Source organism: Emydura macquarii, unplaced genomic scaffold (genome assembly GCF_026122565.2).
Source record: "Emydura macquarii macquarii isolate MOO-44397 ecotype Brisbane River unplaced genomic scaffold, CSIRO-AGI_Emac_v2 contig_1108, whole genome shotgun sequence".
Taxonomy (NCBI): domain Eukaryota; kingdom Metazoa; phylum Chordata; order Testudines; family Chelidae; genus Emydura; species Emydura macquarii.
Genome location: NW_027131245.1, coordinates 81,771 through 103,269, shown reverse-complemented (window position 1 = coordinate 103,269; position 21,499 = coordinate 81,771). Strand labels below are relative to the sequence as shown.

The 21,499-nt window shown below is 38.2% G+C and overlaps 1 protein-coding gene across 1 annotated transcript in view; it reads left to right on the top strand.

The window, feature by feature from the left end:
- LOC137151548 (chondroitin sulfate proteoglycan 4-like) overlaps positions 1–16,566 on the top strand; it is a 44,885-nt gene extending 28,319 nt beyond the window's left edge. Inside the window, exons 7-10 of the mRNA XM_067545793.1 lie at positions 3,178–3,309; positions 7,499–7,671; positions 11,277–11,460; positions 12,224–16,566. Of these exons, the coding sequence (XP_067401894.1) occupies positions 3,178–3,309; positions 7,499–7,671; positions 11,277–11,460; positions 12,224–14,262 (2,528 nt within the window). The 3' untranslated portion in view covers positions 14,263–16,566. The remainder of the gene's footprint in view (positions 1–3,177; positions 3,310–7,498; positions 7,672–11,276; positions 11,461–12,223) is intronic.
- Positions 16,567–21,499: the final 4,933 nt, after the last annotated feature.

The window sequence follows — 21,499 nt, the reverse complement described above, 5'->3', positions numbered from 1 at the left end:
TGAAATAAACCCTGTCACTAAAGTTTATAGTATTTTGCCCAAAGTTGACTTCTCTTTTGCACACATTTTAATTATAATAATAGATTCCATGAAGTTCTCCTTTTTATTTCTGGATTTGGCATACCATATAATATCAATGTCTGTGTCAAACTGTACTGCAGTGGCTCAAGTGTGATACCAACTTCAGGGCAGACTGTTAACAAGCAGGGCACAAAACCCAAATTGGTTGTGAGTTCTATACTTAGATTTCACCAACCATTTATCCAATGTAAACACCTCAAGTACTCCTCCAATCCTTTATTACCTCAGCGGCAGAAAGGAGGGAGTACTGAGAAGGATACAGAGTAAAGAACTATGTCTTAGAGATTATCCAGAATGCAGCAAAAAGTTAGTAATTTTAGCACTAGTGACCTTTGGGAGATTTTGACTTTTTTGTTAAACCCCTGCAATTGAGGTAGAAGGGTGCTGTCCTAGGTTTGAGGAACTGAATCCTTCGTCACTTTGATCTCAGAAATGACAAATGCACATCTGCAGTCATGGGAAAGTAACATAGATAAAAATATTTGCACCCATTTAGGCTGTGAAACTTAGTCTGTAACAGTTCATTTTCCAGTAACCAGTGGTGTGGAACCTACTGCATGTCTGGAGTGTACTGCTACACAACTCTTCTCTTCAGTCTCCCTCTCAGCCCAGAATCACATCAGTTACATCAAAGAGAAAAAGGATACCTATTCTGCTTTCTCCCATTTTGGTTCCCCTTCCACCTGCATTTTTCTCTCCTTCACCCTGGCCTATGGCTTGGAAGTGTTCCTCCTATTCTCAAACTCTAACCTCAGTCTGACCCTGGAGCCTGTCAAGACCTGACCTCCCCTCAATATCTCTCTCACTGCTTTCATCTCCCTCATCTGGTTTCCCGCACTTTACCTTCAGACATACTGTTCTTGTCCCAGTCTTCAGAGCCTCTTTCTTGGCCATGCTTGCCTTGCCAGGTGTGGCATATAACCTCTCTGTGTTCCTTATCTCCAGTCTCCTACTGCTGTTTTGTTAATTTTCTCTCCACTAACCATCCCCTGCATCTGCAGCAATTTGTCTTCTGCTCCCTCCATTAGCTGGAGCTTCTTTTACCAAGGTGACCAATGATCTTTTACTGTCCAAACCTCCCATTCCTTCCCTCTTTCATCCATTATGCCATTTTTATACTATTGATCATTCCATCCTCCTGGGAGCTCTTGCAACCATCCCTAGGCACTAGTGACTTAGTTATTCTAGCTCTTGGTTAGTCTCTCTGACCACTCTTTCAGTGGCTTATCCTGTCCCCGGCTCTCTTGATGTCCTCTTGGCCCACTATGCTTTTCCCTTTGGTATCACACAGCTTTGATTAATAACTCTATGTTGTGAGTCATAAATCTACATCTTCATCCTCACCTTTTCCCTCTCTCTTCAATATTGCATCATCTGTCTCTTTCACATCACATCTTGGTTGTCCTGTCACCAGCTCAAACTCAGCATAGTGAAAACTGAACTTCTCCTTTCTTCCTTACCTGGCCTAGTCCTCTCTCCTCTGTCATGGTCAGCCTTCCACCATTCACCCTACCCAGATTAGCAATCTCTGTCATTTCTGTTCTCCTTTCCCTCCACAGAATCTGCCACTAAATCCTCCCACTATTTTCCTCTCTAACATCACTGAAATCAATTTGTTCCTTTCCATTTTCCCAGCCCAACCCAGTAAGATAATCTCTTACTGCAAAATTACAACCTTCTCTCTGACCTCCTTTCTTGCCACTTCACCTTTTCTTCATTCTGATCAAACTATTCAATTGCCCCTTATAATAAAAACAATAGAATACTACAATAACGTTAATCAGTGAATAGGAGCTGGCTGTCCATGCAGCTCTTTACGGCCTACCTTTGCTCCCATAATAAACTTCTGTGAGGCACTTGATCCACATTAACCAGAAAGAAAGGGAAGCTCAATAAGCCTTTTTCTCCTCACCTGAGGCAAATGTCACCTGTCAGCCCTTGTGAATCTGCAGCCGGCTGTGCATTTTTATCAAGAGAAAACACTGGAAAAGTTAAAGCTTTAAAAATAAAAATGATGCAGCTTGAACTTCTGGAGCTGATATTCTGTGTAGCTGATTTTGAGGGTCCTCCTTGGGGAAGTCATTAACTATGGTCTCAGACCCAACATTGATTCTTCTGATATGTTAATTTGTAACTTGTCAAAAAGTGCTGATTATTACATGAACGTGTGTAGTGATCTCATCTCCTTAGAAGATATACATTCATATAGCAACGTCAAAGAGCTAAATGAAGTGTAACAGGCAGATACTTAATAAATGTTAACAGCTATTGACAGCAGTTAACATTTTTAATTTTTTATTGACCCGCTTCTTAAAAAAAATCTTTGGGCCTCCTACTCATGACTTGTTCAGCAGGTTACAGGCAGTGCTGTGCACCTGAGAGCATCAGAATAGGAAAGCACTGCAATATAATTTTACAGTATTCCAATTCACATGCCATTGTTGGGACATATTTTTCAGTCAGTAAAGCCAGAGTAAATCCGGGCTTGGAGATTTTAAAGAAGAAATGTATTTCTTTCTAGCCTCACACTGGCTGTATAATAGTTTAGGCTGCAGCTGTATGTCCTCTTCAGTGAGGCTATCTTGAAGTGAAATGTTTTTTAATTGCTGCAGAAAAGAAGAAAGCAGCTTAAACTCAGAGCTGAGTCATTTCAACAAGCATACTCCTTAGCTAATGCCATTATAGTTGTTTTACTGCAAAACCTGCATCTGGGCCAGATCACTATTTTAATGATAGAGTCACTGCTGAGGTAAAAAGAAGGGAAGAATAAAGAAGTTAAGGGCCAGATATTCTTTTAGTGTAAAATGGCATAACTCCATTTGCACCAGTGGAGGATCTAGCCTTAAAAAGGTAAACTGAACTCAGTAGTTTTTATTGTTTATGATCTCTGCATTGAGCTTTAATTTAACTCTTTGATGTTCAGATACAAAGGTAAAATTGGAAGTGACTTCAGTGGCATTGCTTTGTTTTTATCGGGGTGTAAGTGAGAACAGAATTTGTCCCAATGTGTATTCCCACCATATTCTGAATAAATAACAAGATATTTTTAATTAATATTTGAATGTATAAGAAAGTGATTATTTTTGTTTTCTTTAGGAGCAATGTCTGGAGGCTTCAACTTTCAGGTTACAGATGGTTTGAACTTTGCACCTCGACAAATTTTTAGTATCACAGCTCAGACTCCAATTATCAGCCTAGAAATAAACAAAAGATTGGGAGTGTTTCCAGGTATGGATTTGGCTATCACGTTACTTTGATTCAATTTATTTGAAATAATTGCATAGGAAATAATGCGTACAATTATATGATAGATATCTATCTGGCTATAAAATAAATAGCTGTAACTACACACATATTTGCATTTGTTGTATGCAATGTTGTTTTAACCGTGTTGGTCCTAGGATCTTAGAGAGATAAGGTGGGTGAGGTAATATTTTTTATTGGACCAACTTCTGTTGGTGAGAGAGACAAGCTTTTGAGCTTACAGTGAGACCTGAAAAAGAGCTCTGTAAAGCTCAGAAATTTGTTGCTCTCGCCAACAGAAGTTAGTCCAGTAAAAGATATTACCTCACCCACCTTGTTTCCTATATATCTAAATTTGTAATTTTTAAAACCACAATTGAATTCATTTGTCAAGTGTTTAATTTATTGATATAGGTATTAATATATGTGCACATCAATATCACCTCTAGTATTGTTACATCTAAACACAGGAGATTACTAAACTGAATTAATTGCAAAATTCTTCTTTAGGTTCATAGAAGCTACTGGTGTAAAGTGCCTGTTAGAATATTGAGCCTGTCTCAACTGCTTTTAGGTTATACAAACAGAGTAAAGTTTAATGCCCTCAGGGTTCTGAATAGCAACATTGATACTAACCAATGTGCTGGTCCACTTAGTTGCTGCTTGAGAAAGTTATGAAAAGCAGCAGACCTACAGTTGTCTTTCTGGTGGCTGAGGAAAACAGAACTGCTTTGGTTTATATTTGAAAGTTTATGTTTACAACCATAAGAGCCAGCAGCTTCAAATGAGAGCTTTTTAAATAAAAACCTTAATCCTGAAGGAATTGATGGATGAGAAGCTGCACACCAGAGAAGTTTTGTACTCACCACTGGCAAGTAGACAAGTTTCAAGCTCTGCTGTAGCACAGTTCTGCCCAAGAGTGATTCCCGGATGAGACATAGCACAACACCAGACACTGACTTCTGGAAAGATCCCAGGTTTAACTCTTGTAACTCTGACTCACATCTTGTTACTGGAACCTAAGACATAAAGATAGGTCTCTACCAGCACTCCTGCCTGTTACACCTTTTATATAGATTGTATGTTGCCTAAACTGCCTTTGTCTTTCAGAGAAAGTTGTACATCAAGGCAGGGAGGGATTCAGTTTTGGAGAAATTGCACTGCAGCTATTCACCTATATCTGTTGTGTTAATCTAGCATAAGAGAAATATTTAAATGTGTTAGCCTTTTAAAACATAATTCTCATAAATAAAGCCTCATAACACAAACCACTTAAAAGAAACAAAAAATTAGGTTATTACAGTATGGTCTTGTAATTCAGTCAGTATAAATGTGATTAAAATAAATCCACTTACAAGACCTATTAATCTGTACCACGCCTGTCTGGTGTTTTTTAGTTTGTAAGGTTGCCTCAGGCACAGGGTTTACAGGAATTTCTACTGTAAACCAAAGATAATTATGAGAAAAATATGCCTGACACATTTTTGTAAGAAGAGTCTCTAGACTTTCTGACAGCTCTCAAGTATGGAAATATATTTCTTTCACCATCTGCTCAGCTTGCCGAGCTTTTATTTTACTGATCTAGTAAATATGAGAGAGAGAGAAATTACGCTAATTATTTTTACCCTTTGGTTGACCTGAACTCTTCATTTTTTTTCCATTCTCCCTCTCTATCTTTTTTTGCCACCTGCTCTATAAAAATGGAAAAGCTTGCTCCTAAACATTGAGATTTTCTGTACTGATGTACATTAAATCTTTTTTCATTCAGCTTTTCTGAACCACAGCACTTTTGACTATTCTGAAAGGGGTTGTGCCTAGAGCAGTGGCACTGTTCTTATTTCTTTTTCACTAGCTTCTCTCCCACCAATATATATTAGTCACTATCTGGTTACATTTTATGGGGTTGAAGGAAGCCTCACTGTTGACGGCAACCTAAGGAATTTTGCTCTTTGGGCAGGTGAAGTCTGGACACATTGTAGAGCATGTGTTTGGGCTTCAAAATTGTGCATTAGCTACTCTGCTCATGCTTTATGACATATGGTTCATGTCTACCAGCTCTGGGAGGAGGGTTGCTGCAGAGGGAGAGATTTCAAGTCATTAAAAAAGTGTCTGCACAGAACTGTCTGGAGTAAGAGGGGTGGCTCTCAAAAATAAATATTTAAGAGAAGTAATGTCCTGAAGAACTGAGTGAGCCTGAGTTACGCTGAGATGAAAACACAGTTTTAATAATAGTGATACACAAAAAGAATTGCCTGAACCAGTCCGTGGTGGGATCATCCACAACTCTAGCTATTTTCTGGTCTACTATTTAATTGGCTAGGGAGTGGGGGATGATTTGCATAAAAACGATGCAGTTATTGAGAAATAACTACATTGTGCGGATACATTTCTTCTGATTGGCTATTGACCTCTACTCATCCATATGCCCACAGCAGTCATGGCCACTTTACATTCTTGCGTCTCTCCTTATCGCATTATCCAGAGGAAAAGGAGAAGGAAAAGGCAGATAGAAGTGGAGAGATGAAGAAAGGGAGAATATTTAAAATACACATAATTTAAAAAACCCTACCTTTAGGAGCATGGCTAATGTTTCCTAAGCATTGTGTATGTTGAGAGGCACAGATGTTATAGGAGGGAGTCGGAGGAAAGTGGAAAGATCAGGAAGATCTCATTTTAGCATAACAATAACTCAAGGGAGCTCAGTTTCAAAGTATATGCAGTTTGAGCCAGGATACCGCCATTGCCTTGTAAATAGGGAGAACCCTTAACGTACCATCTAATTAAAACATTTCTTTTCTTCATATATTATTCTGCATTTTTCATGTGCAAAGATTATGTTTTACTAGAGACTGGTTGATGATTCAGGGTCCAAGGATATATATTACTAGTGTCCAAAATGATATATGTATACCCATAAATGCTTGTTGTTCAAGGGAAAGCTAAACCTGGAGGGGAAGGAGACATGGGAAATTCATGAGACCATTCTTTATTGTAATTTATGGAAAACTATTGCACTATAGGTTTTAAGAACAAAAATACATTTCCTTTCTTGCAAGCTGAAGTGTTTGTGTTCTTAAATTTACTGGGTCTGATTTGTGAAAAGAGGTGATGTCAAAAGGAAAACATTATAAGAAAGTTTTAATGACTAGATTAGTTGTTTCAGAAGTATGTATTCTAAACAGAACAAAATGTTTAATGTTGCATGGCAATGTTCACTGGACAAAGCTGTGTACATGGCATTTGAAGATTGTGTACATTTTATTGTCACGTTCACTCTTTTACAGAGTCACTAGCTCTGTTCTTTTGTCACAACTATTCTATACATTGTCTTAGTTTGGCTCATTCCAGGGTTCCTTTTGATAACCTATAATTCAGTGGGCATCGGTTGTTGTAGTACTATGTACCCAAAGGATTTTTGGTCTTCTCCGTATCTGCATGTGTTTTAATATTAGTGAAATAAATCATTATGAAGATACATTTTCCATTTCACACCACTGTGGTGATTGTGTAGTGCTTTTGGGTTTTTTTAACTTTTTTTCAGTGTTTTATGTTTAATTGAATTTGGTGGATGACCTCAGTGCTCTAGAATCATTGGTATGAGCAAAGTGCAGTGCAGGCTACTACAAAAATACCTTCTGCCAGTTCGTCGCAGTCCTCTGGGCTGCAAAACCTTTGCTGTAATAGGACCTGTCGTAAGCAGAGCGTGCTAATTACCCTGAATTGGCTGGGCCTGTGGGGACTATCATATGCATTTTCATTTGTGCTCTCAGTCAGAATATGAATCCAGGTCTCCAGGGGTAAAAGCCTAGGGACCTAACTTGCCAACTGTGTCTAGTTCCTTAATTTTTAAAGTTACATGACCTTTGTGGGAAATTGATATCTTGAGATTGTGTGTGCTGGTGGTACCTGTAGTTTTTTCATAAATATATAAATAAAAGCTACTGTATGTGAGCTTGCCTAATGACAGTGCTCTGCATTTGTTATGGGACAACCTTATTCTTTGAGGATTGAGAGATGAGAATTAGGAAGACAGTCAAACAGCTAATTTTATAAAGTGCTCTGTAAATGATAAGTAATGTAATTAGATTATGGGCTGAGTGGTGTATATGAAAGTTCTCCTTGGATGAAAAATCTACATTGCTGTAAACTTGTATTATTTTTAATTATTATTTAGGGTCTAGGAAACTTATTTCAGCTCATGATCTGAAAGCTGTAACCAACGATGTAGCCAACACAGGAAACAGAATGATCACGTTTACAGTTGTCAGAGCCCCAAAACTTGGCAGACTGGTCAGAACAGACTTTGACAACACTTCACGGGATATTTCCACTTTTACCCAATCTATGGTAAGCATTCATGTTACAGAAGTTCCATTGGCAGAGTGTTATTGTAAAGTGCATCCCGGTTACACAGTTTTTGCCCAGTCCTTTTACACTTGTTTTAGTTCCAGGCATGTGTCCCATCACAATTTTATTGCCAAATTTAGCTGTGTCATTCAATATCTGGCACTTTGAGAAACCCCTGCTCTCCCTATTGGATGTTGGTGACGTCTGAACAATTTGCACTCTCCTGTTTTGGTTGTAATGGTATTTGTTTAACTAAGATGGACTTTTCCAGTGTCTTTACACTGAATCGGGTGATTCAGTTTCACTTCCTGGTTTCTCGCTCCTCACTACTGCAAAGGTTGGAAACCCTTGCTCTTGAGGGAAGAAGTCAACCAAGAAGTCCCTTGTGGTGTTTAACATGAAACGTCATGATCACTTAGGGCTGGACCCAGACCCATTGATGTCAGTAGGAATCTTTTTGTTGACTTCAGTGAACATTAGATTAGGCTCTAAAAGAGCATCAGTGATGGACCCTCCCCCGAAGGAAACTCATGGAACTTCCATGAAGAACTTTATAGGGGTGGCTGCTACTAAAAGAGAATTACTGATTTATTTGAGTAAAGCTTCAGGACATTTTACTCTCAGAGAACATTCCTTACAGCAAGATTTAAGGAGCTCAATCTATGTAGTTTATAGAACAGAAAGTTTAGCGGTGACTCGTTCATCATCTAGAAGTACCTATGTAGAAAAAAGATATCAGATAGAAGACAACCACATAATCTAGCAAACAGAGTCATAACAAAGCCCTGTGGTTGGAAGTTGAAGTTTGACCAATATATAAAACTGGAAATAAGGGGTAAATTTTAACAGCAGTTACTAACAATTTACTAAGGAATGCGGTGGATTGTCTATACACAATTATGTACTCGCATCAAGGAATGCCATAGCTTAGGTTGCACATGTAATTTTTAATCTGTTCCCTTGTGGATATGATAGTTTTTAAATGTTATTTATCAAATAATACTTTGAAATATCATGCAGCTTCTTCCTATAACCTTAGCGGTTACAAACTTGTATTCCTCTCTAATGCCTATGTACCTAACAGATTGCATAAGGATTAACCCAAAGTTTTGTCTGTCTCTCTTTTAGGCCTTATCTATTCTTGAGAGTTTTTGTCTTGTCTCCAACAAGTGCAGCTACATTAGTGTAGCTGTATTGCAGATAAGGCTCAGGTGTTTTAACCATCATCATCTAACCTTAGTGGGGAAATGGGGAAAGAGAAGGAAAACATTATGGTGGGAAATAGTCTCACCTGGCTTGGCTCAGTGTGTTTTAGCCATATGGGAGGATGCTAAATATCAATGAAAAAGGTAGCAAATATAGTTGATAACAATGTATATTTGGAGCTTAGAATCATGCAAATATTCAAAAGGAGTTTGAGATAAAATAGTAAGGTTCATGAAGAATAAGATATTTCGTTTCTGTATGTTAATAAAAGTCTTGTGAATCAGGTTTGAATTGGAAAGCATTTTGGTTCAATATAGTTCTCTGTTTCTTTGGCCTTACAATCAGTTTTCAGAAATATACACTTTTCACCTCAAGTGAAACTCATTTATCTTAACTAAAGAAGAAGTTAGCTAATCTCCTTCCTTATGTCTGTGGTTTCACTGCCTCATTGCCAAATAAAACTGTAATTACCACCCGCTTTCCACTGAACCTGTCCAAGGCCAGCTGTTTTGCAGCCAGCCTTAAAAACTAATTTGTGCATTTTACTTTTCCAAGCCTGTTAGATTAATTTTTAATACAGTTGATTGTTTTCTTCGCAGTCTTTTCATAATATCTCAATAATCTTTTTTGTCGTTCAATTGGCCACTTGCTTCCTCCTCAGATTAAATCTAAATGTGTTTATTTAATTAAACTGAATACAACTCATTTAATTATCTTCTAATTTTTAATCCTATTTGAAACAGTGGCATGAATGGACAAAAATAATCCATGTCAGTGGTATCCTTTCTTTAGCCCAGATACTTCTATGTGCGTGCAGTAAAAATACCCTGTATACATTTTTAAAAAATTGTAAAAAACATAATTCACTTTGTCCAGCTACAAGCTTGGAGCTATGTTTAGAGAGTGATTTTGCCCCAGTATCTACATGGACATATAACCTTTTTGCATAATTTTTGGGGATTCTGGCACACACCAGCCACACAGGGCAAAGTTTAGCAATAACTGTATTTTTGGGGCGACATACATTACGTTATTTTGAAGTTGTTTTGGAAGTTTTGCCTCAAGGTCTCAATTCTCCCATTAATGTCAACGGAAACTTTTCCGTTGATTTCAGTAGGAGCATGATTGGTCCTATTCATTGTTGACGCCTAGATCCATAGTGCTAAGTGCTTTAGGAACATTAGAAATGCTTTGGATAGATAGAATTAGTCAGTCCATTCAAAAACATGTAATGGAAATCTGTGCTAGAGAAGTCCATGAGATGACTGTATAAAGAAGTATTTTATCAGTACTAAATTTAGAAAAAATACCACCTCAGCAGTGATCTCATTGGCAGTCACAAACCAACACAGTTAAGCCAGGTCAGTAGCTGGATGGGAGTTCTCCAAGGATTCAGTAGGTAACACTCTTCTCTCTGGGTCAGTAAACCAAGGCTTCATCATAAGGATAAATCTATTGGATGAGAGTTGAAAACAAAGTCCTGATCTCTTGTGGTTACTAGAGATACCATGGCACTTTCGCAAGACTATGGGTATTAACCCTGGGTTCTGACCAAATTCCAACAAAAGTAATTGCTTTTTGTAGTCCAGAAATTCAGTTGAAAATGTGTTCTTCCTTTCTTGCCCTGACTGATGCTTAGTGGTCTTGCTTTGTGCTGTTGAATAAGATATGCATTCCCAGGAACAGATGCATTTCAGTGATGAGAGAAGTGGTGTGTGTTTGTGTATATATGTATGCTTTGTATCATTCGTACAAAAAAAGCGTTAATGTGAAAAGTGATGGGCAAAGTGTTGTATGTAGATACGTTTATTTTTCAGAAGATGTACTACTGGAGTCTTTCTCTGGAGTCAAGACTGGCGGACCTCTATTCACTCAAATTTGTTGATCCTCAAAGGCAGCAATAGCAGGATAGGATATGATGTAGGTTCCTTACTGGCTGTTGTGTGCCACTCCCTGCTGAGTATACAAGCTGCTTGCCGAGGACTCCTGTCATCTTCTTATTGACCATAGTTGGTGAAGGAGCTTCCTTAAAGAGAGCATGATTTAGCAGTCACTGAACCAGCTTCTCCAGGTCACAGCAGTGCCTTACTGGGTATCCTTTACTGTCTTACCCTTCTGGGGCCCTGGCCCACTTATTTCTATGCCACATCTACTACCCTCAAAGGGAAGCAAATTTAAGAGCTTGGAGAGTTCTGCCAGTCTGGCACTGATGATATGAAGTTTGCACAGATTATATATTCAGAGAAGTAGGACTTCACGGTCATTTCCCCATATGCATTATGTATACAATCATTAAGCATTGTCATGGACACTTTGTCCTACTGCAGAATGTTGTTGTTCTGATTATTCTCCAGTTGTACCTGTATATTCAAGTGACTGAATTCCTCTACTTTGGATAGGTGGATGAAGGCCTGATCGTCTATGAGCACACACATAATGAGGCAGTGGGCTGGAATGCAGAAGATTCCTTTACATTTACAGTCTCCTCCCCACCAGCAGCTCTGGATCTCCAGGTGTTTCACATTGCCATTTCATATGAAATGAACAGACAGGATCAGAGTAGTCACCTGCTTGCAAATACGGGTAAGGTTCCTGTGCTCTTTGAGCTCCTAATGTTTATGATCACTTGGGGGATCCAATAAGCAAATTGGAAAAACTGCAGGGTAATTTTTCCTCAATAACAAGTGACCAAAATATTTATGGCATATATTACAGTGTAGGTAATATTTTGCAAATTATTTCCAATTATTTCAGTAAACATTTAAAGGGACACTGGCTAAAATGTAGTTTATGTCCAAAATGTAGGTTTTGGAAAAACAGAAAGGTTTTTGAGTTTATTATTAATAGAAATGTTTTTGTGAATTATTTCTTTTATATGCCTCTTTCTGAATCCTGGCCAGAAGACTAGCCTGGGAAACTAAAGTTCACTACACCTTTTTTTTTTTTTTTTTTAAAGAGACCTTAAAATATTAAAGAATTTTTGAAATTCAGTACATTTATTTTTCCTCTTTAACATTGCTGTAATGATGTGGTAATAATTTCTAGGGATAATAACAGAGTGCCTTCTGTAGCTGTAGGGTATTAATACTTCTTTAATCCAACACTCATCCATTAATATAGGAATTTATCCTCTGACTTTTAAATCTCTACTTTTTAAAAGTTTTGGTACTATATTTTCACTGTGACATACGGTAATTTGGGATATAAATATACCAGGAGAGCATTTGACTCCACATTGCTCTTTCCTGAGCACCATCAGTATTGCTACCGCACATGTGCATCTTATTTCTGAAATGTTGCTATGACCAAGTAATATTTTTTATATTGCTCTCTTTCTTTCTTCAAGGTGCCATTGTCCAGGAAGGAGATCAAGTCTTAATCAACAAAACAAATTTAGATGCTTCAAATCTATTGGTTAAGTTACCTGAGGTGCAACGTTCCATATATGAAGTCTGGTATCAAGTTATATCTTTACCTCAGCATGGCATGATTGTGGTTGGAGAAAGAAATATTACCAAAGAAAAGCCTAACTTCTCGCAGTACATACTTAACAAATTTGGAATCATTTACATGCATGATAACTCTGAATCGCTTGCTGATCATTTTACTTTTGCTGTTTGGTTAAACTTGAAGAGCAAGTCTGCAAGAAAGCCTGATACTGATGTTTTAGAAGAGATGTTTAATATCACCATTCTTCCAGTGAATGACCAAGTTCCAGAGTTGAAGACTAAGGGGCTGCGTTTGAAAGTTCTGCAAGGAGATATTTCTGTGCTAGGACCAGAAAATCTGAAAGTTGAAGACTTAGACAACAGTCCAGGAGAGATCAAATATACCATCATTAGCAATCCCAATAATGGCTATTTAGCAATGATGAACAATCTCAGTACATCCATACAAGATTTCACGCAAGCTGATGTTGATAGTGGCAGAGTTTGGTTTATACAAGATGGAAGTTCATCCTCGGGGCTGTTTTACTTTAGTGTGACTGATGGCAAACATCGCCCATTATACAAACTTTTCAACCTTGAAGTCACACCAGTCTCTCTCACCCTAGTCAACCTTACTGATGTGGTACTTCCACAGGGTCAGACCTCTGTCACTATTACTAATGTACAGCTTTCAGCTATAACAAATGGAAAAAGTACTGACATTAATTATGAAATAACAGAGCCCCTCAAATATGGCCACTTGCTGATTGGAAATGAGTGGGTGACTAAGTTTGAGCAGGCAGACTTACACTTTGGAAGGCTATCTTATTTTATGACAAATCTCAGTGCATCCCGGGACATATTCGAGTTTATGTTGTTCACCTCAGAAAGTAATCTTACAGGGCAGGTACTCAATATCACAGTAGGGCCTTTGATGAAATCTGCATCTGATCTGAAAATTCCAAATATGATGGCTTATAAATTAAGGACCAAGGACCTGGATGCTACAGAATTAGCTAATTTGACAAATAACAATCCCAAGTTTGAAGTGATAGTGCCCCCAGCTCATGGAAGAATTGTAAGAAGAATGTCAATAAATGATGCTACGTTTGTAGGAATTAATTTGTTCACACAAAATGACATTGACCGAGGTGTTGTACTAGTTGATGTAGATGCTAATATGACAGGTATTGATATGTTAAATGACTCGTTCACATTCATACTCAGGGCAGATGACGTGCAGCCTGCTCTAGGCTATTTTCAGTATGTTGTAGTGCCATATGATCCTTTACTTATGCAGGGTTTTACAAGTCAAGTGCCTTTCTTAACCCACACTGATACTTTAAAGATTCATACTACTTCCAAAGACGAGCCACCGGTTTCCCAAACAGAAGCACTGGGAAAGACTATACAGATCAGGTGGCAAAACCGAAATCGCTGGGGAAATAGAAATGAGGAAGATTCATTGCTTAATGAGGAACCAGCGGAGAGCGGATCTGGAAGGGCTGAGACCACAGTCAAACCAAATGCCAAAAGTCCCAGAGTGCAACCAAATGAAAGCAGCAACCCTTTTTCTGTCATTATCCCACTTGCATCAGTGGTTCTTTTACTCATTGTTGTAGTTATTTCTGTGTGTTTTTTCCTAATGTGCCATAAGACAGAAAAGGCAAAATCTCTCATCAAAAATCAAACACAGACAGTTCCCAGCACTCCAGGTCTCAGTCCAAAACGGAGCCTGACCGTACCCATGGTCACAGTGACGCCTCTTCCAAAAGGGGCTGAAAACACCACATCCACCCCATTCATGGCAGTCAGATGTAAACAGCTTCTTCCCACACCAGTTGCTCCAGCTGAAAAAAATTATCTGCAAAATAACTGGTTAAACCTTGATCCTGAAATGATCCAGCACTGTCGAAAAACAAACCCAACTTTGAAGCACAATCAGTACTGGGTGTAGAGTGTGGCCTTTTGAATCATGTGGACTAATGTCAGGTTTTTTTTTTTAAGTATATAATGTTGACATTTGATCGTTCTTTATTATACTTATTTATTATGGGTCAAATTCTGCACTATTTACTCTGAGCATGATCCAGCCTCATTGAAGGCAATGGGCTGATTCTTACTGACTTCTATGGGCTTTGCATCAGACCCTTAGTTGTTACATAGACAAAATGCCCCACTGACTTCAGTGCCTTCTCTGTCCTTGCATATTTTAAAATTAACTCAGTATTTGCAATATGTTTTATTTCCCTAGAAAGGGATAAGGCAGTATAAACATTTAGTATTATTTAGTGTATATTTTTATATGGTATCACTTTTCAAAGAATCAAACTTAATATAAATAATTTGTATCTTGTCTGAACCAGCTTACTTTAAAGAAAATGCGACTGTTTTCATAAATAATTGCCAAGGTGCTAATCTCAGTAATGTCAGTTTAACCTGAATGCTGTTCAAAGACCAGTGGTAAAGCAACAAAGCTGTGATTATTTTGACAAGTATTCATCAAAGCCACTGAACTGGATTCTTCTCAGCAGGGATACTACAGCAGTGATAATAGATGCGTGATTCTGGTAAAACACTTATTACTGTGAGCTTTTGTTTTTTTTTTTTCTTCTTTTATTTTTAAACTATAGCCTCAAAGGTCTGCTGAATATTAGAATGTGTGTATGACCTCTAATCCACATGGCAAAAAACTATGAGCCAGCCTGTCTACAGCATTATCTTTAAGCTCTGGGTTTTGTCTGCAGAACATATCAAATGTTCAGTCTAAGGGCTGAATTCTGGCCTCAGTAACACAAGTACTGCTCTGTTTGAATCAGTGAGGTCAATGTAAGAGACAACAGAATTTAGTCTTCTACTGTACAATAGAATTTGTTGTTAAACTACTGACAAAATAATTCTGTGTGCAGTTGAGAAAATGAATATACTATGGAAGAGTTTCATAACTTCTTGTTATCGAAGAACTCTGAATATTTGTGCCTTAAACACTATGTAATATGTTACGTACTCCAATTTAGCTCTGTTGATAAAATGTGCAATAATTTCTCTTTAAAGGGAATGTCATTATTTGTGTGTAAGTCCTTGCTAAACAATGATATACAATCCAGTTTTAAAGGTCCTATCCTGCCTCCATTGAAGACAGTGGCAAAACTTCCATTGACTTCAAAGAGAGCAGAATTGGACCTTAGCAGAATATTACTGTGATCTTAACTGCTCCCATCACTTATCACCTGATCTATTTTTTAAATTGTATTTGGAAAGACCATTTTCCAGCTTCCAGACCAGCTTTTCTGTGGTGATGATGATGATGGTATACTTGGTGTGGACTCTCCACAATGCTTTTCAGAGTTTATCATTTTAATTTGCCATCCAATTGCTACCATTCTTACTTCAACGTCCAGGACTGTAGTTATATAAACATTCTCATTGTCATTTCCTTCACAGCATAATGAACTGTTTTGCCATAAGTTGTATTCCCCCATTTATTTATTCCAGTTAAGTGAAAGTCATTCCAGTTCTAGGGCCTCGCCACGGCTTTGGTTACCCTGCCCTGAGGGCCAAATTATGGATGCTTAAGCACAGGAATACCAGGGAATGGAAATGTACAGGGAGCTTTCCTAATCCCTCACCGCTTCCGGCCACGGGCAGTCATAATTAAGCTGCTGTATGATGTGTGTCATATGGTACAAAGATTCCAAAGGGTCCATATTTACTGGTAAGTCCCACAGGGATATATAAACATTTAGGGCCCAATCTTCAGCTGGGGAAGTCAGTGGAGCTACACCAGTTCGGACCAGTTAATGATTTGACCCATAGGCCAAGTATTCCCAAATTAAAATGTGTTTGATGACTTTGAGTCCAACCTGCAGTCCTTGTACAGTCACAGCTCCCACTGAATCCATAATGATAGTGTGAGTCTGTCCTGAAGAAGAATTACAGAATGAAACACCGGTCACCTGTGGATTATTGTTGCGATATCAGAAATTAACATTTTACAATCAGTGTCTGATGTATTGTTTTTCTTCATCCTATAGGTGTATTTTTGTTTTGTAAAGGTAGGAGTTTTTTTAAAGTATCCTTTGTTTATCAAGTAGATTTCAAAATTGCAACATGAGAGTGTGATGAAAAGATTTGTAAAAACAACAAAGAATTCAGTTGTGTAGATTGCAATGTGTGTGTTTTTTTAAAAAGCTATAAAAAGTTCCGTTACAGAGCAGAAATACATCACTTTATCCTGCTACAAATAAAATCTTGTTTCCCAGTTTCCTATTGTTCTTTTTTTAATTATATATATTTCATTGGAACATAAATAGGCTTTTCCATACAAATCAGATCACTGGTATATCATATCTGGTATTCTGCTTCTAACAGTGGTCAGAACTTGATGCTACAAAGACAAAGGAAAATTTTATCCCACCATGCACCTGGCCGATCAGAACAATGTAGTATCTAGCTAAATATTGGCCAAATCAGACTCACTACGCAAAAGAATAAATGGACACAAATCAGACATAAAAAATGATAACATCCATAAGCCAGTAGAAGAGCACTTCAGTCTCCCAGGACACTCTATAGCTGACTTGAAAGTTGCCATACTTCAACAAAAAAATTTCAAAAACAGACTTCAGCGAGAAACTGCAGAGCTGGAACTCATATGCAAACTTGACATAATCAGACTGGGTCTGAATAGGGACATGGAATGGTTATCTCACTACAAGAAGTAATTGTCACGGTTCACACATTCTCACCTTCTAATCAACGGTTGTGAATAGGTCTCATCTACCCTAACTGAATTGACTTTGTTAGCACTAGCCCTCCCCATTGTTATGTTTCTTACCCTTGGATGTATATATATACCTCCTATCTGTGATTTCCATTTCATGCATCTGACGAAGTGGGTTGCAGCCCATGAAAGCTTATGCCCAGAGAAATTTGTTAGTCTTTAAGGTGCTACAGGACTCTTGGTGTTTTTGCTGTATACAGACTAACACGGCTACCCCTCTGTAGTTAAATATAGTGGTTTACACAAGTACAGAAAGTACTGCATTTGATTTATTTCAACAAGATTTTCCGCATCCAGTTGCTCCATAAACTGGGAAGATATTTGGAATTCTTGATCTTGACTCAATACATTTTTTTCTAGATATATTTTGTTATTTAGAAAATATGTCTCACATCCCTTGATCTATCATTTCTGACTTTTTAAAGTGTAAATAATTTTCTGTTTTCTTCCAATGTGTAAGAATCAGAACTAAAGTAGCCTGGAAGACATGTCTAAAACTTGTCTAAAACATGTCTAAAAATTGGGGCCCCATTGTGCTAGATACTGTATAAACACAGAATAGTAGGCAGTCCCTGCTCTGGAGAACTTACAGTCTAACTGCTTATTTGGAAAAATATTAGGTGCTGACTACCTTCAACTCTTCCTGGAATCACGAGGGGTGGAGACTGCTCAGCCCTTGAGCTGGTTGGAATTTTTCGACAGAATGTTTTTTTGTTGGAAGTTAATTTCCAATAAAAAATGTAAGATAAATAAATGAAAAGGTCAAAATTGAAAAGAAGGTTCCAGAATTATTTAAATGAAAGGGTTTGATTGACCCAACTGTTTCCCCCCCCCCCCCCCCCCCCAGATTTTTGGGTTGTGATTTCCACTTTTCAATTTTTTTGATTTCCATGGTATGTCTCGATTCAGTACAGGAAATTTTTTTGAAGTCTCAAAAATTGGCATAGGAAAGGAAAATCATTTCCCACCCTGCTCTGCTCAGCACCTCGCAGCACGGGGCCCAAAATAAAGAAAACAATATCAGTAACATCATTCAGTCTCTCCCCTTTTCAGATGCACATACTCTTGTTCTTCATTCAGCATCTAAGAGTGTAAGGATGTTGTGCTAAAAAAAAGTGTTTCTTTGTGTCTTTTTCTCCCTATATTTATAGACCTTTTGCTTCTTCCATCTTGGTCCAATTAACAGGACCAACATCAGACTAGTCACTCATTTCTACAGCAAGTAAAAGCTAGTATAGTTCTCTTGCCAAAGCCAAATCCAATGACGACACTGGTGCAGTGTCCTAAAATGCAAGCCTCTTCCCCACACCTAGCATCTTCTCAAATCTATCTGTTATTGTTATATTGAAGTGTAATCAATGAATATTTTTAAACATGCTGAAAATAATCGTCCTGGCAAATGCCATGGAAACTCTATTAATTTATCTTAACTTGATTAAAAGTAAAATTAAATGTTCATTTCCTGCCAAAGCTGCATATCTGAAATTCAGTCGCAACACAAAGTGTTCTTTCTTTGTCATTTGTGAAATCCCTGGCTTGAAAGCTGTTCATAAAAAGGCCCTGTGGTGAAGCCTTTGCTTCAACATGCTCATTTTCCCCATTTCTAGACTTGCTTCCTGGTTTTGTAGTACTGCTGTGCACCTGCTGAAACCACTGCCCACTGATTAAGTTGTTTGTTTGCAGGCTGAGGTTTTAGCTGAGTAACATTTTCTTGATCTCATGGTGAGAGAGGCATTAGATCTCATAGAGTGGTTGGAAAACTAGACTGAGCAGATTAATTATTTAAATTTAACTTTCTTGAATGTCTCAGAACCGTTTGGACAGGAAACAAAAGACTAGATCTTTATTAAATGCATAGCATATGATTTATGATAAAATCCATGTACTGCATTTAATTCATTTATTTTGCATAGCATCTTTTATGTATGGTGTGACAAAATGCTTTATTGAGTGAAGTAACACAATAGCAGAGATCATTAAAAATAACATAGAGGGAGAAAGAAATTGAGGCGTGATATGTTTCAGTTAATAGCTGGAATGAGATGGAGAGCCAGGAAGGCAGAGAGACTTTTAGATGCAGAGGAGGATCCTGTATCAATAAATGAGTCCTGTAGAGAGAGAGGTCAGCTGTAGAGAAGCAGAGGAAATGAGAAGGGCGAGAGAGGTAAGTTCTGTGAGGTAGGCTGGACTTGGTTGGATCCAAGTGCATAGAAGGCTTTAAGAACAAAGAGAGCAATTTTGAATTGGATCATGAAATCGACAATGAGCTACTAGAGTTTGGAAAGCAGAGGTGAAGCAGCAGTGCTTCTCTGTATGTGTGAGAAGTGAGCAGTAGTATTCCACATAGACTGAGCCTTAAGAATTGGCCATGTGCCACAGAAAAGGGAGCTGCAGAAAAGAATCAAGATGAAAGGAAGGGGTTTTGCTTGACTGAGTGGATGCTGAGATATTGTGGTTAAAGGGTGTGTGTTTCTTTGTAACTCTTTGCTCATTGCAGGAGATTGAAAAGGAAGATTCAGTTGGCTGTAACATGAACACTTCTAATAGTTGCTCGATTTTTTTGAGGAACTGGCAATGTCGCAAAACCCATTTGTAGGGACTCCTTGATAGGTGAGTCACTGAAATCTTAATTACTGATTTGTTTTCAGACTAACACTTGTCCATTTGGACTCAGCTGAGTATCACATAGTGTGATCCAGATATTGCAACATTCTTTGATGAGTGAAAAAAAATTGCTAGTAAGTTTATTGCTTTAAAAATAAATAAAAATCAGCCTTTTTAAATGTGTCTGCAATGTAGTAAGGAAAGATTGAATGTGAATTCACGTGGAGAGTTTTAACTCCCTCTGCTAAACAGAGTTTGAAAGGTTTTCATATTTAAAAATACATGTTTATTTGCAAGCATTAAAAGCTGTAGAGGCCCTGATTCTGAGCTGTATCCACTCAATACAGCTCAGGATGGGGACTAGTACAATCTCTGAAGACTTCTCTAATTTACCTCTTGCTTCCCACAACAACCCCAAAGAGCTGTTCCAGAGACTAAGGACAGCCAGTGTGCAGAGGTGGCTAGGCCACACCCCCTTTGGATCAACAGAAAGCAGAGCAGGAACCAGAATCTGGCCTAAAATGCCATGCTCTATTCCTGTGTCTAAAAACTGGTGTCTGTGCATCTAAATGGATATTTAAGATGTTCAACTAGAAATTGGCATGTAAGATAAAAAGAGTAGTAGTCTGTATGATTTGTGCAGCACTTCACAAAAATGAGTGAAGAGGACGATAGCAGTACTACAAAGTTTAGCTGCACACATGAAATCATGAGAGTGGTTGTGTGAATAATTCCCATCCCGTTGTACAGCTGTAGATGACTATAGCCCATGAAGAAAAATGAAATTCTGTATAATTTTTAAAATTACAGCATTACTGTATCATCCCACAAGAGTCTGTAGGAAATGGACTTTTACAGGACTCAGGGGCCCAGATCCCAAGATCAAATCAATTGATTATATATACAATGATGGGGAGAGAGAAAAATCATACCATTTTTTAATATTTTATTTACAGTCTGGCCTACTTCCCTGGAAACACACAAATCACCTGTAAGACAAACAACTCATTTATTCAAATGGTGTAAATTTAATACTTATTTATGCATTGGATTGATGGCCCTGGAGTTGGAGGTCCTATTGATTCATACACAGACATAAGTGTAACAAATACTGTCACACCACGACATTTCATCACTGACTTGGGGAAAATCACCTGTAAGGCTTTGATTAGTGTCTATGCCTATTCATTCCTCAGAGATCTGCTGAGTGGGCCAATTGGACCCATTGCGGTGGTGGGATTTTGTCCCCTGGGAACTGGACTAAACACCAATTTATATAGACTGCTCCACTGCCACTAGATTGTAATAACTTTATCACTACTGACCTGGTTTACATTCAACATGGCTACCGACTGATTTGAATGCAAAATACTCAATAGAAAACATCTAGGTCCTTAGTAAAGCCCTGAGCTATCACCTTGTATAAGATCTTTAATCGGTTCATTTAGGTTCATTTCACATAATTTATTGTTGCTACTGTATGGGAACTCAGATATCTCTCTTTGTTCCCGTTAGATGCACAGCTGCAGGTGTAAGCCAGGTCATAGTTTTAAGCTTGCTGTAATCTGGTTGAAGTTGATCATCTATCAGCTAGTCTTTTCCTTATGGGTCCCTCTTACAGATTAAGGGCTAGCTCCTTCAGTGCATTAGGTAGCTTTGCACAGCTTCACACAATGGGGGGCATATTCTCTGCTGTGTTTTGATCTGCTCAGTGCCCGAGAGGGGATGGGGACTGCTGGAAGTGGTGAATTAGTGGACGGAGCTGTACTCTACTCCTCCCCACCTCCCATACATCCCACACACTGGG